At 38.0% G+C, this 17,308-nt stretch overlaps 1 protein-coding gene across 4 annotated transcripts in view; it reads left to right on the forward strand.

Annotated features, from left to right (window-relative positions):
- Positions 1–15,814, forward strand: part of LUC7L2 (LUC7 like 2, pre-mRNA splicing factor) — a 73,437-nt gene extending 57,623 nt beyond the window's left edge. For all 4 annotated transcript variants that reach the window (XM_052638609.1, XM_052638611.1, XM_052638610.1 and 1 more), the window contains 5 exons: positions 2,991–3,167; positions 5,005–5,096; positions 7,271–7,300; positions 10,484–10,675; positions 14,525–15,814. In XM_052638609.1, coding sequence (XP_052494569.1) covers positions 2,991–3,167; positions 5,005–5,096; positions 7,271–7,300; positions 10,484–10,675; positions 14,525–14,702 — 669 coding nt within the window. In that variant the 3' untranslated portion in view covers positions 14,703–15,814. The remainder of the gene's footprint in view (positions 1–2,990; positions 3,168–5,004; positions 5,097–7,270; positions 7,301–10,483; positions 10,676–14,524) is intronic.
- The last annotated feature ends 1,494 nt before the right edge of the window (positions 15,815–17,308 follow it).

Raw genomic sequence — 17,308 nt, forward strand, 5'->3', positions numbered from 1 at the left:
TGGTAGACTTAAACCCAGTGTATCAGTAATTACATTAAATACAAATGGTCTCAATAGTCCAATTAAAAAGAGATTGTGAGACTAGATTTACAACAAAAAGAAATAAGACTTAACTGTACTAGCTGCAGGAAACCCACTCGAAATACAGAGACACAAATTAAAGGTTCTAGGCTGGGAAAAAATGTACCAAGTAGCCATTCTAGGTAGTTTTAATTTCTTAATATTAGGATTTTTTAAAATGTAGTTAATGTCAGTCCAGAAAATAAGGTTTGTGGTACCACCATGGCCTCTAAGCCAAAAGCCTTTGATTTCTCCCTAGGTAGAAAGAGGAGGAATAATATGGCACAAAAATTGAGTTGACCTGTCTTGTGCTTTTGGTTTTTCTTTTTATAAATATTTTATTTTGAAATATTTTAAGAAAAGTTAAAATATCGGGTGAAGAATTCTCCCGTATCCTTCACACAGACTCTTCAAATGTTAACATATTACCACATAAGCTTTATCATTCTCTTGCTACATCACTGTGTGTGTGTATTTGAAGTGTTTGACAATAAGTTATAAAAATGATGCCTCTTTATTCCTAAATACTTCAGTGTGTATTTCATAAAAATAAAGACATCTTACTATATATTATATAACCACAGTACAGTTGTCTGAATCATGGAATAATATTGTTACAATACTGTTAATCTGAAGACTTTGTTCAGATTTTACCGTTTGTCCCAATAATGTTCATTTTCAGAAAAGAAAAAAATTTTTTGTTTAAGATCCAGTCCAGGATCATGTCGTAGCCTATCGAAGGCATGTGTTAGTGGTTTGTTTACATGTATGCCTATATCTCCTCCCTCTAGAGCCTCCCTCCCCCACCCACCCCTTGAGGTCATCACAGGACACTGTGCTATACAGGAGCTTCCCACTAGCTGTCTGTTTTACACACGGTAATATGTGGTTTTGTTGCTAAGTCATGTCTTGCAAGTCCATGGACTGTAGCCCGCCAGGCTCCTCTGTCCATGGAATTTCCCAGGCACAAATACTGGATTGGGTTGCCCTTTCCTTCTCCAGGGGATGCTTCTGGAAGAAATCAAACTTGGGAATCAAACTTGGGTCTCCTGCATTGCAGATAGATTCTACCAACTGAGCTAATAGGAAATCCCTAGTAATGGGAGAAACGTCTTATTTAGGAAGAAGATATTTGCAAATGAAGCAGCAGACAATGGATTAATCTCCAAAGTGACAAACAGCTCATGGAGCTCAATATAAAAAAAATAAAAATAAAAAAATGGGTGGAAGACCTAAATAGACATTTCTCCCATTGCCTTTTTAAAAAAATGTTGGTATACAAAAACTGGGCCCAAAGTGGAGGCTGCATTTTGTTATTTTTTTGAGAAAATTTCACTCATTTATTTTTGGCTGCATGTGGGCTTTCTCTAGTTGTGGGAAATGGGCTACTCTCTAGTCGTGGTGCAGTGGCTGCTTTTATTGCGGAGCACAGGCTCTGGAGTGCTGGCTCAATAGTTGTGTTACGTGGGATCTTCCCAGACCAAGGATTGAACTGGTGTCCTTTGCTTTGCAAGGCAGATTCTTAAAGAACCTCCTATAGATTTTCTCCAGCAGTGTCCGTTTATATTTCCTTAGCCAAAGCTACGTGGAAACTTGGAAATGTCATGCTTTTATATGGGCATGCTGCTGCCTCAAACAAATCAGAATTCTGTCAGGAAAAAGGGTAGAGTGGATGCACAAATATACTAATGTATTATCTCCTTCAGTTCAGTTCAGTTGCTCAGTTGTGTCCGACTCTTTGCGACCCCATGAATCGCAGCACGCCAGGCCTCCCTGTCCATCACCAACTCCCGGAGTTCACTCAGACTCAAGTCCATCGAGTCAGTGATGCCATCCAGCCATCTCATCCTCGGTCGTCCCCTTCTCCTCCTGCCCCCAATTCCTCCCAGCATCAGAGTCTTTTCCAATGAGTCAACTCTTTGCATGAGGTGGCCAAAGTACTGAAGTTTCAGCTTCGGCATCATTCCCTCCAAAGAACACCCAGGGCTGATCTCTTTTAGGATGGACTGGTTGGATCTCCTTGTAGCCCAAGGGACTCTCAAGAGTCTTCTCCAACACCACAGTTCAAAAGCATCAATTCTTCAGTGCTCAGCCTTCTTCACAGTCCATCTCTCACATCCGTACATGACCACAGGAAAAATCATAGCCTTGACTAGACGGACCTTAGTCAGCAAAGGAATGTCTCTGCTTTTCAATATGCTATCTAGGTTGGTCATAACTTTTCTTCCAAGGAGTAAGCATCTTTTAATTTCATGCCTGCAATCACCATCTGCAGTGATTTTGGAGCCCAAAAAAATAAAGTCTGACATTGTTTCCACTGTTTCCCCATCTATTTCCCATGAAGTGATGGGACCAGATGCCTCCTTAACTTAATGTAAATAAAATGATGAGTCCGAGACCTCTTAATCTCAGTAAAGCACCTTTCATCTATGTCTTATAGAGCCCCTCTGTTTGAGGCGAAGTTTTATCATTTGTAGGCCTTGTCTATATTTACATAGTGGGGAAAGTGATACGTGGAAGGAAGCTGTAGTAGTATGGAAGACATGCATTCTTTTTCTGCAAGCATGGGCGACTACTTCCTTGATTCTTCACTAATGTATATTTTTGGGGTTGCTGCATCTCGTTTTTAACAAAAAAATACAGAAAACAGAACATTGAGAAAACCTTTGAAGAAAGTTATACCCTGTTTATGTTATTGTAGTTCTTGGCAAAAGGTAATTTGAGGCTCTGATCTTTCATTTCTAGTGGAGAAGTCCTGAGGACAGAGGATGGGAGTAAGAGGGGGGAATCTATTTCATGACAAAATAGCCATACTTTTGTATGTTCATTAGAAGCTTTGTTTTTTTTTTTGTATGAACATAGTAAATTTTGTTTAATTGTGTGATTTGAATGCAGTTTATATGAACATGGTTTTTCTCACTTTTGTTTAGGAAGTTTATCGGAATTCTATGCCAGCTTCCAGTTTCCAACAGCAGAAACTTCGAGTCTGTGAAGTTTGCTCTGCCTATCTAGGTCTTCATGATAATGACAGACGACTGGCTGATCATTTTGGGGGTAAACTGCACTTGGGATTTATTGAAATAAGAGAGAAGCTTGAAGAATTAAAGGTACATTGATAAATTAATATCCCACACTTTATCCAGTTATAGCCACTCATTTTGTGTAGTATTTTTCTTTGATATTGAAGACTATTCTTAACTGTGATTCTGTTAATAATTCAGATTATAGGATTTTGTGTAGAATTGTAAACGGAAATAGCAGCTTGTTTAATGGATGTCTGACAAACTTTAAAAATCCTCTTATTCTTGGTGGAGATAATATTTTGTCTTGGACATCATATTGAATCAGGTAGGAATCATACAAGCCACCTAAAATTTCCAATGATACTTTCTTTAAAAAAAAAAAAACTGGTAATAATGTTAATGTAACATTTAAAGGAAGATTAAAAAAATGATCCAATATTTGTTTAAAATATTTTGCAGTTCACTAAATAGCAGACTTTAAAACCTCTAGTTTTATGCTTCTGCTCCCACTTCAAAAGAACTTAAAAACCTATTTTTTTAATGGACAGTCTGTGTCATTTAAGTATATGGGCTGATGTGAGAAAGGCAGCACAGCTCTTCCTTGTCTGCCGAACTCTTCTGAGAAGATAAGCAAAGACAGAAAAGGATATATCTAAACCACTGAAAGGAAGCATAGTCGATGGATAAGGCCAGTTTACTTTTCAGCAATCTGATGTGGCTAGTTGTTTTTTGTCTTTTTTTAATTGGCACGGTCGCCTTTTGTCATGAATTGAGGACTTTCTCGATGGCAAACACCAGTAGTGACTTTTTGTGTAGTTATCACTGAAATTAACCCAGCATCCATAGCTGGGCATTTAAAATAATGTAGAATCAGAATCACCTAGGGATGTCTCTGTATTTTTAGTTTATTGTGAGCTCTTGTCAGTATTCTGAGTAGCTTAGATGATCTTGGTTAAGTTTTTTGAAATTAAAAAGTGAGTGTCACCATAGCAAATGATCATTGGCCTCAAAGATAAAAATGGTACCTGCTGCTGCTGCTAAGTCACTTCAGTCGTGTCCGACTCTGTGCGACCCCATAGATGGCAGCCCACCAGGCTCCCCTGTCCCTGGGATTCTCCAGGCAAGAGCACTGGAGTGGGTTGCCATTTCCTTCTCCAATGCATGAAAGTGAAAAGTGAAAGTGAAGTCGCTCAGTTTTGTCCAACTCTCGGCGACCCCATGGAGTGCAGCCTTCCAGGCTCCTCCATCCCTGGGCTTTTCCAGGCAAGAGTACTGGAGTGGGGTGCCATTGCCTTCTCCGAAATGGTACCTGATTGGGTACCAAATACAGACCTAGAAGCAGAACTGTTGAGTGTTTCACTGGTATTTTTTTTTTTTTACAAAGTTTATTTTTTATTTTTATTTTTTTTTATTTTTAAAATCTTTAATTCTTACATGCGTTCCCAAACATGAACCCCCCTCCCACCTCCCTCCCCATAACATCTCTCTGGGTCATCCCCATGCACCAGCCCCAAGCATTCACTGGTATTTTTTAAAGTAGTAGCATCAGGATTGTAACCAGAAGTCAACAGAAGACATTTCTGTGTTGGAAATCATAGGGCATGGAAATAGTGATTTATAATGATTGATTTTTTAAATCATTTTTAAAGAATTTAGAAGATATAAGAGGAGAAAAATCTTATAAAAGTGATTTTGAAATATTAAGGAGTCATGGAGAAATATGAAATTTTATATCAAAGGGAGGAAAGATTTTGGAAACCAGACTTGTAAGCTTAGTGATTAAACCTGACAAAACTTCAAATTGAATTGGTATTAAAAAGTTTTGCTATTAGATATGGTAAAATTGAGGATAATGCTAAGAATGAGCCCAGTAAATAATGCTTCTCGTTTAATATTATTTGAACTGTGCTTGTGTTTTAAGAGAGTTGTAGCTGAGAAGCAGGAGAAAAGAAACCAGGAACGCCTGAAGAGAAGAGAAGAAAGGGAGAGAGAAGAAAGGGAGAAGCTGAGGAGGTATGGTTTGATCACTGGAGTGGTCCAAGGGTCTAAAAAAGATGTGATGGCACATAAGATTTTAGACATCAGTAAATCTGGACTTGGGAAGTTTCTGTTTACTCTTAAAAATATTACCATTTGAAACTGTTTATTCAAGTATATTAACTAAAGACTGTTTAAGTCCAGGAAATTTCCTTCAAAATGTATGGAAGAGGGAGTCAAGAGCACCTCACATCTTTATGTTTAGTAAGATTTATAACAAGGCCCATTTCTAGCCCTTTGATTACCATAATAGTCTCACTTTGTGCCAGACTGGCACAGAACTAATTTATGGTACATACTTACTGACAGAAGGGCTGGGTGTTGGGTTTTTTTTTTAATCTGTTTCACTGATTATTTTACATGCTACTTCGATTCTGTATTTCTTCAATTTAGAAGCTATAAACTGTTAAAACTTCTATTAATTTAATAATAGCTAAATGTGCACAGTTCTTTTTATATTGGTGTATTAGTTGATAAAATCAGGATTCTTCATATTTAGAACGTGTGCATGTTCTGGATCATTGTTACCCATTGGCAGTATGTTGTGTGACCTTCAACAATTTTCAGATGGAGGGAAAAGATTTACCTATCATTCTAACTTACAGTGTTTCCTTAATGCTATTATATTTCTCTGAAATTTAAATAGCTTCTCTTCAGTAGATGTCCCTAAGTTAATTAAAACCCTTGATAATATGTGACTCGGCTATGTCAACTTCCTCCAAGCTTTGAGCATGTTACATGCAATCTATTTCAAGACACTTAAACTGACTTCATTTTTGTTACATGGCTTGTAACAGGTAATCTTTTTGCACTATGATGACAAAAATGAAACAAAGCTATATATGGACATGTTCCTGTTTAGAGGAAGTGCTTTTATTCTTGTATCAATATATTTTCTTTGTTTACTAGTAAATTTTACCTCAGAGCTTTATCTCTCTTTTCCTTTGTGTATACTAATTTTCCATGAAAACAGCGCCTAGTATTGTAATATTTAAGATAATATAAATGGAATTTGAATCTCAGTTTAAGTTAAAATGCAACAGAATATACTGCCACTAATACAAATAATACATCTGAGATGACAGCCAAATAAGAAAGAGAAGTCTTTGCAGGACTACATTTTCACATCTGTCAGAGGTGAAAGTACATCACATCTTACTCTTTTAATGCCATATTTCTTTTAATATTAGTTATGAAATGTTAACACTATTTCAGAAATGTTTAAAAAAAATTTTTTTAAACTATCTGTGAACTTGAAGGACCCTAATTATGGAAGATGAGGAAATTACCAGTAAGTATAAAATTACACACAAAATGGGGTTCCAACTATGGTGTTGAAAGGATAATGATAAAAATTATCATCACTTTACTGGATGCTTACTGTGTGCCAGCTGCTGTGCTAATAAGACTTGCTATATTGATTTATCTATTACTTGAAAGCTCCCAGTGAATTTTTTATTACTATTCCTCTTTTTCAAATGGCAAACTAAGCTGTGGGAAGATATATAATCTGCCCAGGCCACACAGATAGTGAGTGATGGAAACAGTTATGGCTTATATGAGGCTCAATCTACATTCATGTTCCAACCAAGCTATATACACTCCACCAAAAATAACCCTTTGACTTCCTGGTAACCGTAATACTTGCTCTTACTATCTGTTGAGCTTTAATTGTGTGCTGGGCATCATGAAGAGCACTTTATATCAGAGAATTGTGTGTCATATTAAGAAACATTGTAAGAATGAATTGAGTGTTCTAGGGGTTATTGTATGAGGTGATAATTCCAGAGTATGTGTCCCTCAGAAGTTGTATTCTGTTTCAAGAGGGAAAGACGAAATGACAGATGTAAATAACAAAGAATTCTTTCCAGGTTGGGAGGTGGTTTTTGGAGAATTGGTGAATTGCATTGTGTTTTAAGTCTTCTAGGAGCATATTCTAAGAGCCAGGTAGCCTAGTAAAGGGGTGTGCCAGAGTGGGAAAGTCTGTAAAATTTGTGGTGCTTTTTGGGAAAATTTGTGTATACACACATGTGCCTTGTATTAATAAAGTTAATATAAAAATTAGAAATGGGAATGTAATTTTAATAGCACATTCTACCTTTTCTTCCTTATTTATAGTTATTTTTCTAAAAATAGAATTCTTTTTTTAGGTCTCGATCACATAGCAAGAATCCTAAAAGGTAGGTATTATACAAGATAAATGGTGAAGCTGTGTTTTCTGAGGGTAGTGAATGAGAATTTATTAGTTCTCTTAATTCTTTCGTAGTGCATATTTGAGCAGTGTCATTTGAGAAGAAGTTGGTCAGAAGATACTCATGAGCTACAGTTTAGTTTTATTAGAGTAAATTATATACAGTGCCCTGAAGTTACAGAGAAAATTAAAAATATTTCAGAATATTTCATTAAAATCTTGTTTAGAAGCTCAGAGTATACATGTGACAAGGTTTATTTTTTAAAAATCAGTTTGGGTGGTACATCTAAGAAACATATTCTAAGAGATTGTTCAAAATACAAATAAATAGTTGGATGTTTTGAATGAGGGAATCCATGGTGAGTTTATTAAGGGAAACGAAGATGTTTAGTTTGCACCCAAGCTAGACTTGGGTTTTATTGCTTCTCCCTTTGTGCAGGGATCACATAAAGCTTTGATGGGGCATGTTACATCCTTAAAAGAGGAGGAGGAGAAGACTTAATTTTGATCTTTGGCCCTAGTATTGATGGACTTTCTGAAGCTTTTTTCCCAAATTCTTCCATTGCTCTCACTCAAATCACATCTTCTTTTTGAAACCTATGTATTCTTGACTGTAAAGAATAAGAGCATTTGCTGTTACGAAAGCAAAACCTTGTGTTTCTACTAAGTATCCCTTAGTACTCTTTGGTACTAAGTACTACTTGGTACTTTTTTTGGTGGTGGGGAGAGGGTTCCCTTGTAGCTCAGTCGGTAAAGAATCTGCCTGCAGTGCAAGAGACCAGGGTTTGATCCCTGGGTCAGGAATTTCCCCTGGAGAAGAAAATGGCAACCCACTCCAGTATCCTTGCCAGGAAAATCTCATGGACAGAGGAGCCTGGTGGGCTTCAGTCCATGGGGTCGCAAAGTGTTGGGCATGACTGAGCGACTAACACTTACTTAGTACTTTTTAGCATCTTTCAGTGGTATTTCTGCTTAAAACACTAAAAAACTAAGACGTTAGTCAGGACCAGTTGTATCAGCTAATTTATATGATTGTGGGTTTCTCAATCCAGGATGAGAAGTCGAAATATTAAATGATGATGATTTTTTACTGATTGGTTACTGCAGGCTTTTCCCTTTGTTGGAGAGAAATTTAAACTCTTTGTACATAGAACATCCTTAGATATTCAGGCTAGAAATTTAATTTCTAGTACCCTAGTCTAAGCCGCTTTTTACCTCACTATTTACAGTAGCCTCTTAACGAGTCTCTTAATTTATAGTCATGTCCACGTCCCTTTTTGGCCTCAATCTGTTATTTTACACACTAGCCAAAATGAATTCTTTAAAAAGTGGACTAAAGCAAATCAGCTGTGTCTTCAAACCTTCTAAAGTTATTCCATTTCACTCAGAGGAGAAGTTGAAATCCTCACCATGGTTTTTAAGTAGAGTGATCAATCTGCCCTAGGAGAGTTACAGTTTATTTCTTGTCTCAGCATGTTTATTAATAACTCCCTCTTTTCCTCTGTATAATGTAATACTGAAAGCATCCTGGTTTGAATGACAGAGTACTTGGTCATCCTGCTTATTAGACTCCTGGTATTACTCCCCCTTGCTAATCTCATTACAGCCAGAAGGGTTTCTTTGCTTCCTGTGAACTTTCTCCCCCTCAGGGCTTTGCACCTGTGTTCTCTCTACCTAAAGCATTCTTCTCTGTGCTCCCTCATTAGCTGATTCCCTTAGTTCATTTCATCTTTGCTTAAATGCTATTTTATAAGAAAAACTTTCCCTGCCTATTCTGTATAAAAGAGGACCGCCTAATTTCACTCTCCTTCTTTACCCTTCTGTCGTGTCCTTACTACGTAACCTATCTTACATTTGCTGCCTGCATGTCTGTGGAGGCCTCTTTCTGGAGTTTAAGCACCATGAGGTTAAGGACTCTGCTCTATGGGCTGCTTAGTCTCCCTTGGACCTGGAACAGTGCAGTAGGCACCCAGTAAATGTTTTTACCAGACAGTTATTGTCAGGTAAAATGAAATATGCCTTGGGGAAATAATGTTACAGTACCTCAGAGTGAGTGATTTAAAAAAATACCATTAGATAAAAACACATGGAATGGATTTTCTGTTTTCTCTGTGTTTCTTCTCAGAAATACTTAATTGTGGAAACACTGTATTCAGCTGAGATTGATACTAGATCCATAGTGGATGCCTTTCTTGCTAATGTTATGCTGAATACTTTTAAACGGTAACAAAGTAATCATTTGAAAATAACCTGAATAATGTGCTTTTGAATTTACTATAATCAGATTACGAACAAATATTTCATTATTTACACACCATGTGGTGTTTACCTATTTAAGCTTGCAGGTTGATTTTTCAGGAAATTTTTAAGTTGTGCAACTGTCACAGACCAGTTTAAAACATTTCCATCACTCTGAACAACATTCATTCATTTCTTCCCCAAATGTTTCATATCCTCTATATATGTTGTCCCCACCCTGACCATATACACAATACATAAATTAGTTTTGTAACCCAATAGAGGCTACAGAAGTGTTTTTCCTTCTCTGTATGCCTACATACTTGTCAAGTACTATTATTATTTTGCAGTTTAAGTAAAGTTCTCTAAAATGATTTACACATTTAATCTTTTTCCTCTCAATAAATTATGTACTACTTGCGTAGAGAACTGTCTTAACTGTTTTGATTACACTGACAAGACACATTGTGGGCATTTAAATTTATTTTGATATTCATATAACCTTTCCAGTTCAGCGAGTTAAAACTTACCCTAAACAATATTCTTTCTCATGTGTCTCCTCCCTTCTGTCCATGTTCACTAGGTACATACTTTGTTTCTAAAGTATACTAAAAATCATAGTTAAATCCATAGAGATTTAAAATTAAATCCATAAAGCATCTAGGTAATATAGTCCTTGGCATGTAGTAGTAGCATAGATTGTTTCCTTCATTTAAAAAAATATTCCTGATGTAAATTTAAACAACACTGACCTGAGAACTGTTTATTTCAAAATTCTAGTATGTAATTATTTAATATACCAGCAGTTTATTTCAGTGTAGATTTAGCTGATTTGAAATAGTATTGGCATTAAGTAAGTTTCTCTTTAAAGAGTAGGCTGTAGTAAACGAGAAACTTGGTGCCAATGAAACTAAAAACTAAATATCTTTTATAGATCCAGGTCCAGGGAGCATCGAAGACATCGGTCTCGCTCCATGTCACGAGAACGGAAACGGAGAACTCGATCCAAATCCCGGGAGAAACGCCATCGCCACAGGTCCCGCTCCAGCAGCCGTAGTCGCAGCCGCAGCCACCAGAGAAGTGGGCACAGTTCTAGAGACAGGAGCAGAGAGCGATCGAGGAGGAGGTACTGAGGTCCATAGGAGGATATGGAACTACCTTTACAGTTTAGACTTGGAATACTAGTGGTTTGAACTTGCATCTGGTAATTTGTACACATTTGTGTGTGAGTGTGTAACTTTTTTTTTTTTTCCTGATTATATGGGTAGTTCAGAAAGAATATACTTATGAGCCAGAGTAAGAAATTGGAACCAATACATGCAGAGGTTATTGCTTTTCTCTGGTTAGTGTGTCTTGGGGAAAAGTACTTTATGGGCAAATAATTTTAGGTACCAGTACTGTGAGAGCTTCTCCAGTATATATTGGCAAATTAGGGACTCTGAGAAGTCCTTTTGTTAAGAGATGTTTGACTTACTGTTTTCTAAACTTCTTGGAGCTGGTGTACTTTTTCAGAGCAGATACATTCAGTATATTCTTGTTTCTTCTGCACTATAGGTATGCAATGTTATATATACAGTTAGCTTGGCAGGGCAGGTTCAGAATTTCAAGGAAGTTAGACATCACTGGCATGAAAATTCAAAACATGCAGGGAGGGCAGACCCAGGGTTAGGTATGTTTAAGGACTTGATTAGACAAAGGACAAAAGGTTAGAATGTGATGGAGCCTTTGCACTCATGGTCTGTATAGACCAAGCTCCAGAAACTTCTCAGGTCCCATCATGGCCCTTAAGCCAGGTCATTTCTATGGAACAGAAACATTTTTTTGAGTGCCTAATATCTACTAATCTCAAGCTTTCTATGGATTATTACTCTACATAAAACCTGTGATAAATTTTTAACAGCTTTCTGCAGATTCCTTTTTTTATTTTTGGCGCCTTAGCTAGCCATTCCCTGAAACTGCTCACAGACTGAGTTGGATATGATAGGCCCTTTTATTTATTTATTATTTTCTCACCTTCTTCCAAGTAGGTTCCCACCCCCTCCTCCAGCTTTATTGAGGTGTGATTGACAAAGTTGTAAGATATTTAAAGTGTACATTGTGGTGATTTGCTATCCATGTACATTGTGAAAGGACTTCTCCCGTCTAGTTAACACATCCATCACCTGACATATATTTTTGTTGTTTTTGGTGAGAACATTTATGTTCTACTCTTAGAAAACCAAGTAGTTCTTCTACTGCACTAGGCCTAGTAAATAAATATATATATATATAAGGTAGTTGAGCAAGTTTATTCAAGTGAATTAGGACATAGGACTAATACTTTAACAATAATGAGATTGACCTAAGCGCTAAACTGGAATCAGAGTAAACAGTACGGGAGGTTAGTGCTAATGCTAAGTCGCTTCAGTCGTGTCTGACTCTATGCGACCCTATGGATTGTAGCCCGCCAGGCGCCTCTGTCCATGGGATTCTCCTGGCAAGAATACTGGAGTGGGCTGCCATTTCCTTTTCCAGGGAATCTTCCTGACCCACGGATCAAACCTGTATCTCTTAAGGCAGGCAGGTTCTTAACTGCTAGCGCCACCTGGGAGTTTAGATGAGGGAAATATCAGAGTAATTTTAAAAGACAGCTTCAGGGAGTAGCCTAAAGCCTAAATAGAGTAGGTATAATTTGAATAGATAAAACCAGGTAGGAAAGAGATATTTTAGATATTACAGGCACATGCAGAGAATGAGCTGGGAATTTGTAAATTTTTAAGGGACAGAGTTATTCATAGTGTGCTTCTAGGTCACTTATCTCATATCCTTACAACTAGGCACACAGTACAGTGCCCAGAAAAATACATTTGTAAAAATTCTCCGTGAATCTTACTGCACTGTAAGTCTGAAGAATCATCTTGCTGGTTGGTAGAAGGTCTAGATTATTTCTCTTGTCACCTTGGCCCCCTGTCATTGTTTTGGTATCTCTGCACTCTTAGATGTTGTCATTGGTGGTGGGGATGGCGGGTTAGGCATGAAGTCTCCCTCTTCCGGGAGCCAGTCCCTAATGTTTCCTACATTTATGAAGATATATAGGAAATTTGACCACCATGCTACCTGACATCCCTCATCCAATATTTTCAGCATATTGTTCATAAAGAGGATTATTTTTGTAGAAGTATTTCTTTCCTCAAGAACACTTTTAATCTTGATACTCAGATTACTGTCTCAAAGCAGTATTTTGTTTTTTGCCGAAAATGAACAATTGCTATTGAAATCTACTTGATATAAAAGAAAATATCAAGTTATTGCTACATAGTACCAGTTTCAATTTCAGAGTAAAAATCCCAGTTAAAGGCCTTCTATGACTTGGCTTTCTTCTGCTTCGACTGTGAAGTACTGGTCTCAGTAGATTCTGTTTGCGGCCTTTCCTGGCAACAGCCACCCCTGGTAAACGAGGACCATGTGCATTTTTCTGCTGCCTGCTGTGCTCAGGTGCATACAGTGCGGACTTTAGAGTCAGGCTACTTGGATGAAAAGGGCCTTGGCCAGATTATCTAATTACCCCTCCTGTCTCTCCTTATCTACTTAGTAGAAGAGTACCTGCTTCATCAGAATTATTGGTATACTGAGTAAAAACTGCTTCTATACAGGACATTGTAACCTCTGGCAGAGTATTAGTTGATACTCATCTCTTAGTTTGTCATCATTTCTCTGGGGCTTACCAGCAGTACATGTCCTTATTCCTAGGCAGCATCTCAGTCTTCTGTCTCCATATTCCATTCCTACAAAGACATGGGTAGGATGTGTGGAATGTGATTTAACACATCATTTTTAAATTAAGCTTGTTAAAACCTTAATTCAGTAGAATGCTCAAAGTTGACATTTAATCTTTCAACCTTTCTGGTTTAATCTTTTTAAACGATATTTCTAAAACTGCCTAGTATAGTAGTGTTTTTTTCCCTTGCCTTAATAGTTGAAAGTATTACTTAATCAGGTTTCAGATCCTAATTCTGAGCACGGGTTAAGTGAGATAATTATGTAAAAGTACCGTGTCACCTGTAAAGAACCAAATAAATGTGATATGTTCCTAATTTATTCTAGATGTTGAAGGTATAGAAGATTCCATGTTAATTCTGATCCCCTAGTGTCCTTTGGTTTTCCTTCTGATTGAATCTCTGGTATGAGCTTATATTTTTGGCTGGGTATGGGAATGGAAAGGCGGTATTAAGAAACAGTCATGGTTAATCAAGATTTATTATAGTTTGATCACCTGTCTTTTATTCGTTTTTTTTTTTTCTATTGGTTGAATGAGCTAACTCAGTAGGAATAAAGCAGAATTTTAAAATAACCAATGGTTACTTCAAGCCATATCATTGAGTAGTTCTCTTATCTAAGTTGAACATTGGCAAACTGTTGCCTGCAGGCCAAATCTGGCCTATTGGCCCGTTTTTATACAGCCAGGGAGCTATGGATGATGGTTTTTATATTGCTAAGGAGTTGACAGAGGGAAGAGGAAGAATATACCACACTTACAGGACCTGCAACACCTAAAATCTTTACATTTCTGGCCAGACAGCAAAGAAAAATTAGTTCCTGACTCCTAAGTCAGTGCTTTCCATCTAATTTGGAATGTACATTCTGTTTTTAAAATGTTGGATAACATTTTTAAGGTATTGTCTTATATATTTTCATATTAAATACATTTGCTGTGAGCTGGAGCAGCTTCAGGGTTGCCTCTGAGATAATGAGACTGTCTTGGAAATCATTATTTTGGCTTACGGTTTTTTACCCTTAGCTCTTGGTTTTTACCAGTCTCCTTATTTAGTGCCCTTACCAAATACAATAGTGCTCTTTTCTGTCAGAAAACTGACTCCTCTTTCTTGGTTGTATTCTGTGTATCTTCAACTAATCAGTACCTTAATATTTATCCGATTCTTTCATTTGGGTTTTGGGTTTCCCAACACATTTTGCTCCTCAAATTAATATTTTTCAGATCCTCAAAAGAAAGATTCAGAGACCAAGACTTAGCATCACGTGACAGAGACAGGAATTCAAGAGACAGATCACCTCGTGACAGAGATCGAAAAGATAAGAAGCGGTCCTATGAGAGCGCTAATGGCAGATCAGAAGACAGGAGGAGCTCTGAAGAGCGCGAAGCAGGGGAGATATAATTAGCTGTGTCCATATCCTCAATCCTTAAGCTTCTTCTGGAGTTACATACTGTTGTTTAGTTGACAGCTGTTCGGGCTGACACAGTGAGCAGTTCCAGACACCGATCCAGCTAGGCTAGGTGTACAGCATCTAACTCAGTCTGTACTTGTTTTCTTTGATGAAGCCTAAAACTACATCCATAGTTTCTGGTGAACCTGTAATACACTTCTGAAAGTCCAGTTTTATATAATAAGACACAGATGTCTTTATTCTTTCTAGTAGGACTGATAGTGAGTGAATTGTGTTACTTGCCTTGGGATTTTTTGAACATTTGTAAAATGCTGTCTTCCTCTCTAGTCCCAAACAACAGCGACTTTGGGTATTTCTTTTTAATCCTTCTTCCTTTGACTCTATATCCCCTGACACTTCTACCCTCTAGTGGTAAGAGAAAGGGGTACAAGGAAGCAATATAACTTCTGTTCTAAGGCTCTATTCCCATTATTAATTACTAGCTGATTACAGTTCAAAACATTTATACTGGAATGTGTGCTGGAGAAATTTAAAATACGAGGAGTTTTGTTTGTCTAACGGTGCCTATTTTAGAGTTGGAAGTTGAACAGCTGTTGCATTACATTCTTTGCTTTTTTTATTGAAATTTCGAAATCAAACATGTCTTGATTTTTCTGTTCTTCTTGAATAGCTACATTCAGGATGTTTTGAGATGGGGGTGGGGGCAGGGACTTTCATAAGCACTTGTTTTATTTTGTGTGTGTGGAGTACAAAGATGACACCCTTATTGTAAAAAAATAATAAAGTGAAAGAATCACCACCACCATCATTAAACTGTAACTTGTCTAGTAAATTGTCACTAGAGCTATTTGCGGTGGCCATTTCTATTCTATTATTATAGTGCCTTACTGTGCAAGGCACCAAAGGAAATAAATATATACTTACAAAGATTCAAGATGAATTGTTGCTCCACCTGGGCCCTTGCTGATTATATTCCAGCTGCTTCAGGACTGTAACAACCACTGTAGAGGAGGACCAGACCTGCAGAAGAAATTGGGTTTGTTGGTTTTGTTTTTCTTCACATTGAGCAAACTGAAATAAAAACATGGTGTAACCAGTGTAAAGAGACTGACAATTTCTGCGTTGAAAAGCTGTATATCCACTCGTGTTGAAACAGTAGTTAAACTTGTGATTCTAGAAAAGCTGAGAAATATATTAAGTAATATAAGGATCTGTGAGTATAACTTAAGATCCTTTCAAGGATCACATCTCAGGTTCAGCTCTGGCACAGCTGAGAATCTTTGGAATCTTGATCCAGCACAATATGCTGTACTGATAACTGGGGGGAAAGAAAGTTCTTGTCTGTTTTTCCTGTCCAAAAAAAGCTGTTAACATCCGTTATTCATTATACCTCTATTACTGGTATTCAGATTTTCCCCGGTATAAATAAGGCAATACAAAGTTGTTCTGTTTTTTCTTTAGCCATTGGAATTTGAAAATGAAAAAAAGGTCTCACCTTCAGCAGAGTTAGGGAAGGCAGGAGAGGGCTAAGAACAGAGGTTTGGTGGCAGAGGCTGACGTGGAGGGCCAGGCATGGGCCTACCAGTGGAGTGAATGGTGCTGGGGCCACAGGTGAGCAGGACTTGGGTAACGGGGGCAGCGGGTGTTCTGAACTTCAAGGTGGGCCTCCATGTTTTCCAGGTATCAGCAGAGACCAGGATGTCAGAGGTTTGGGGTCTACAAGTACACCAAGGGTCAAATCAAACCGACAGCATAACAGGGTTCAGGCTGCAAGCAAGGCATTCAAACTCGCAGAACTGGGCTCTCGGTCAAGGATTCAGCCAAGTGAAGCCTTGTAGGAGGCGCCCACACCTGAATCTGCTGATAACTGCTCTGGGAGAGGCTTCTAGGGTCACTCCTATACCTGGGTACTGCTCACTGCTTGTAACAGAAGACCCAGCTCCAGCAGCCTTACACAAGATCGCTCGGAACTCACATGCTTGAGTTCCATGTGGCAGCTCCATTCTCAGGGTAGCACCAGATAACCCAGATGAACTGTTCCCAAACCGGCTTCATCTTGCCTGACGCGCAGGGAACCAAATTGCTGAAGTGCCAAGGTTTGAGGCAAAAGAGGGTTTCTTGGCAAGTCAGTTGAGTGAGGAGGTGGGAGAACAGATCTTATCCGGCCACCCGAAGGCATCAGAGAGTATTGATAGGATGATGAGTTAAGAAGCAGGGCAGCATGCCCTTGCCTTGGAAGAATTGACATTGTTAAAATATCCATTCTACCCAAAGCATTATACAGGTTCAGTGTTTCATCAAATTACTTACGACGCTTCTTGCAGAACTAGAACAACCCTAAAATTCATATGGAGCCATAAAAGATCAAAAGGGATGGAGAAGAAGGTTGGTGTGAAGGTTTGCTTTTTGTTTGGTTGATAGGGGGTATTTGGGGTTTTTTTTTCAGCTGCACTGGATGACTCTTGGGGTCTTAACATCACGACCAGGGAACAGACCCAGGCCCCCTGCAGTGGTAGCATGGAGTGTTAACCACTGGACCGCCAGGGAATTCCTAGTAAGTTTTTATGTAAAGAATAAATAACAAAGCCCTACTGTA

Source organism: Budorcas taxicolor, chromosome 4 (genome assembly GCF_023091745.1).
Source record: "Budorcas taxicolor isolate Tak-1 chromosome 4, Takin1.1, whole genome shotgun sequence".
Classification (NCBI taxonomy): Eukaryota; Metazoa; Chordata; class Mammalia; order Artiodactyla; family Bovidae; genus Budorcas; species Budorcas taxicolor.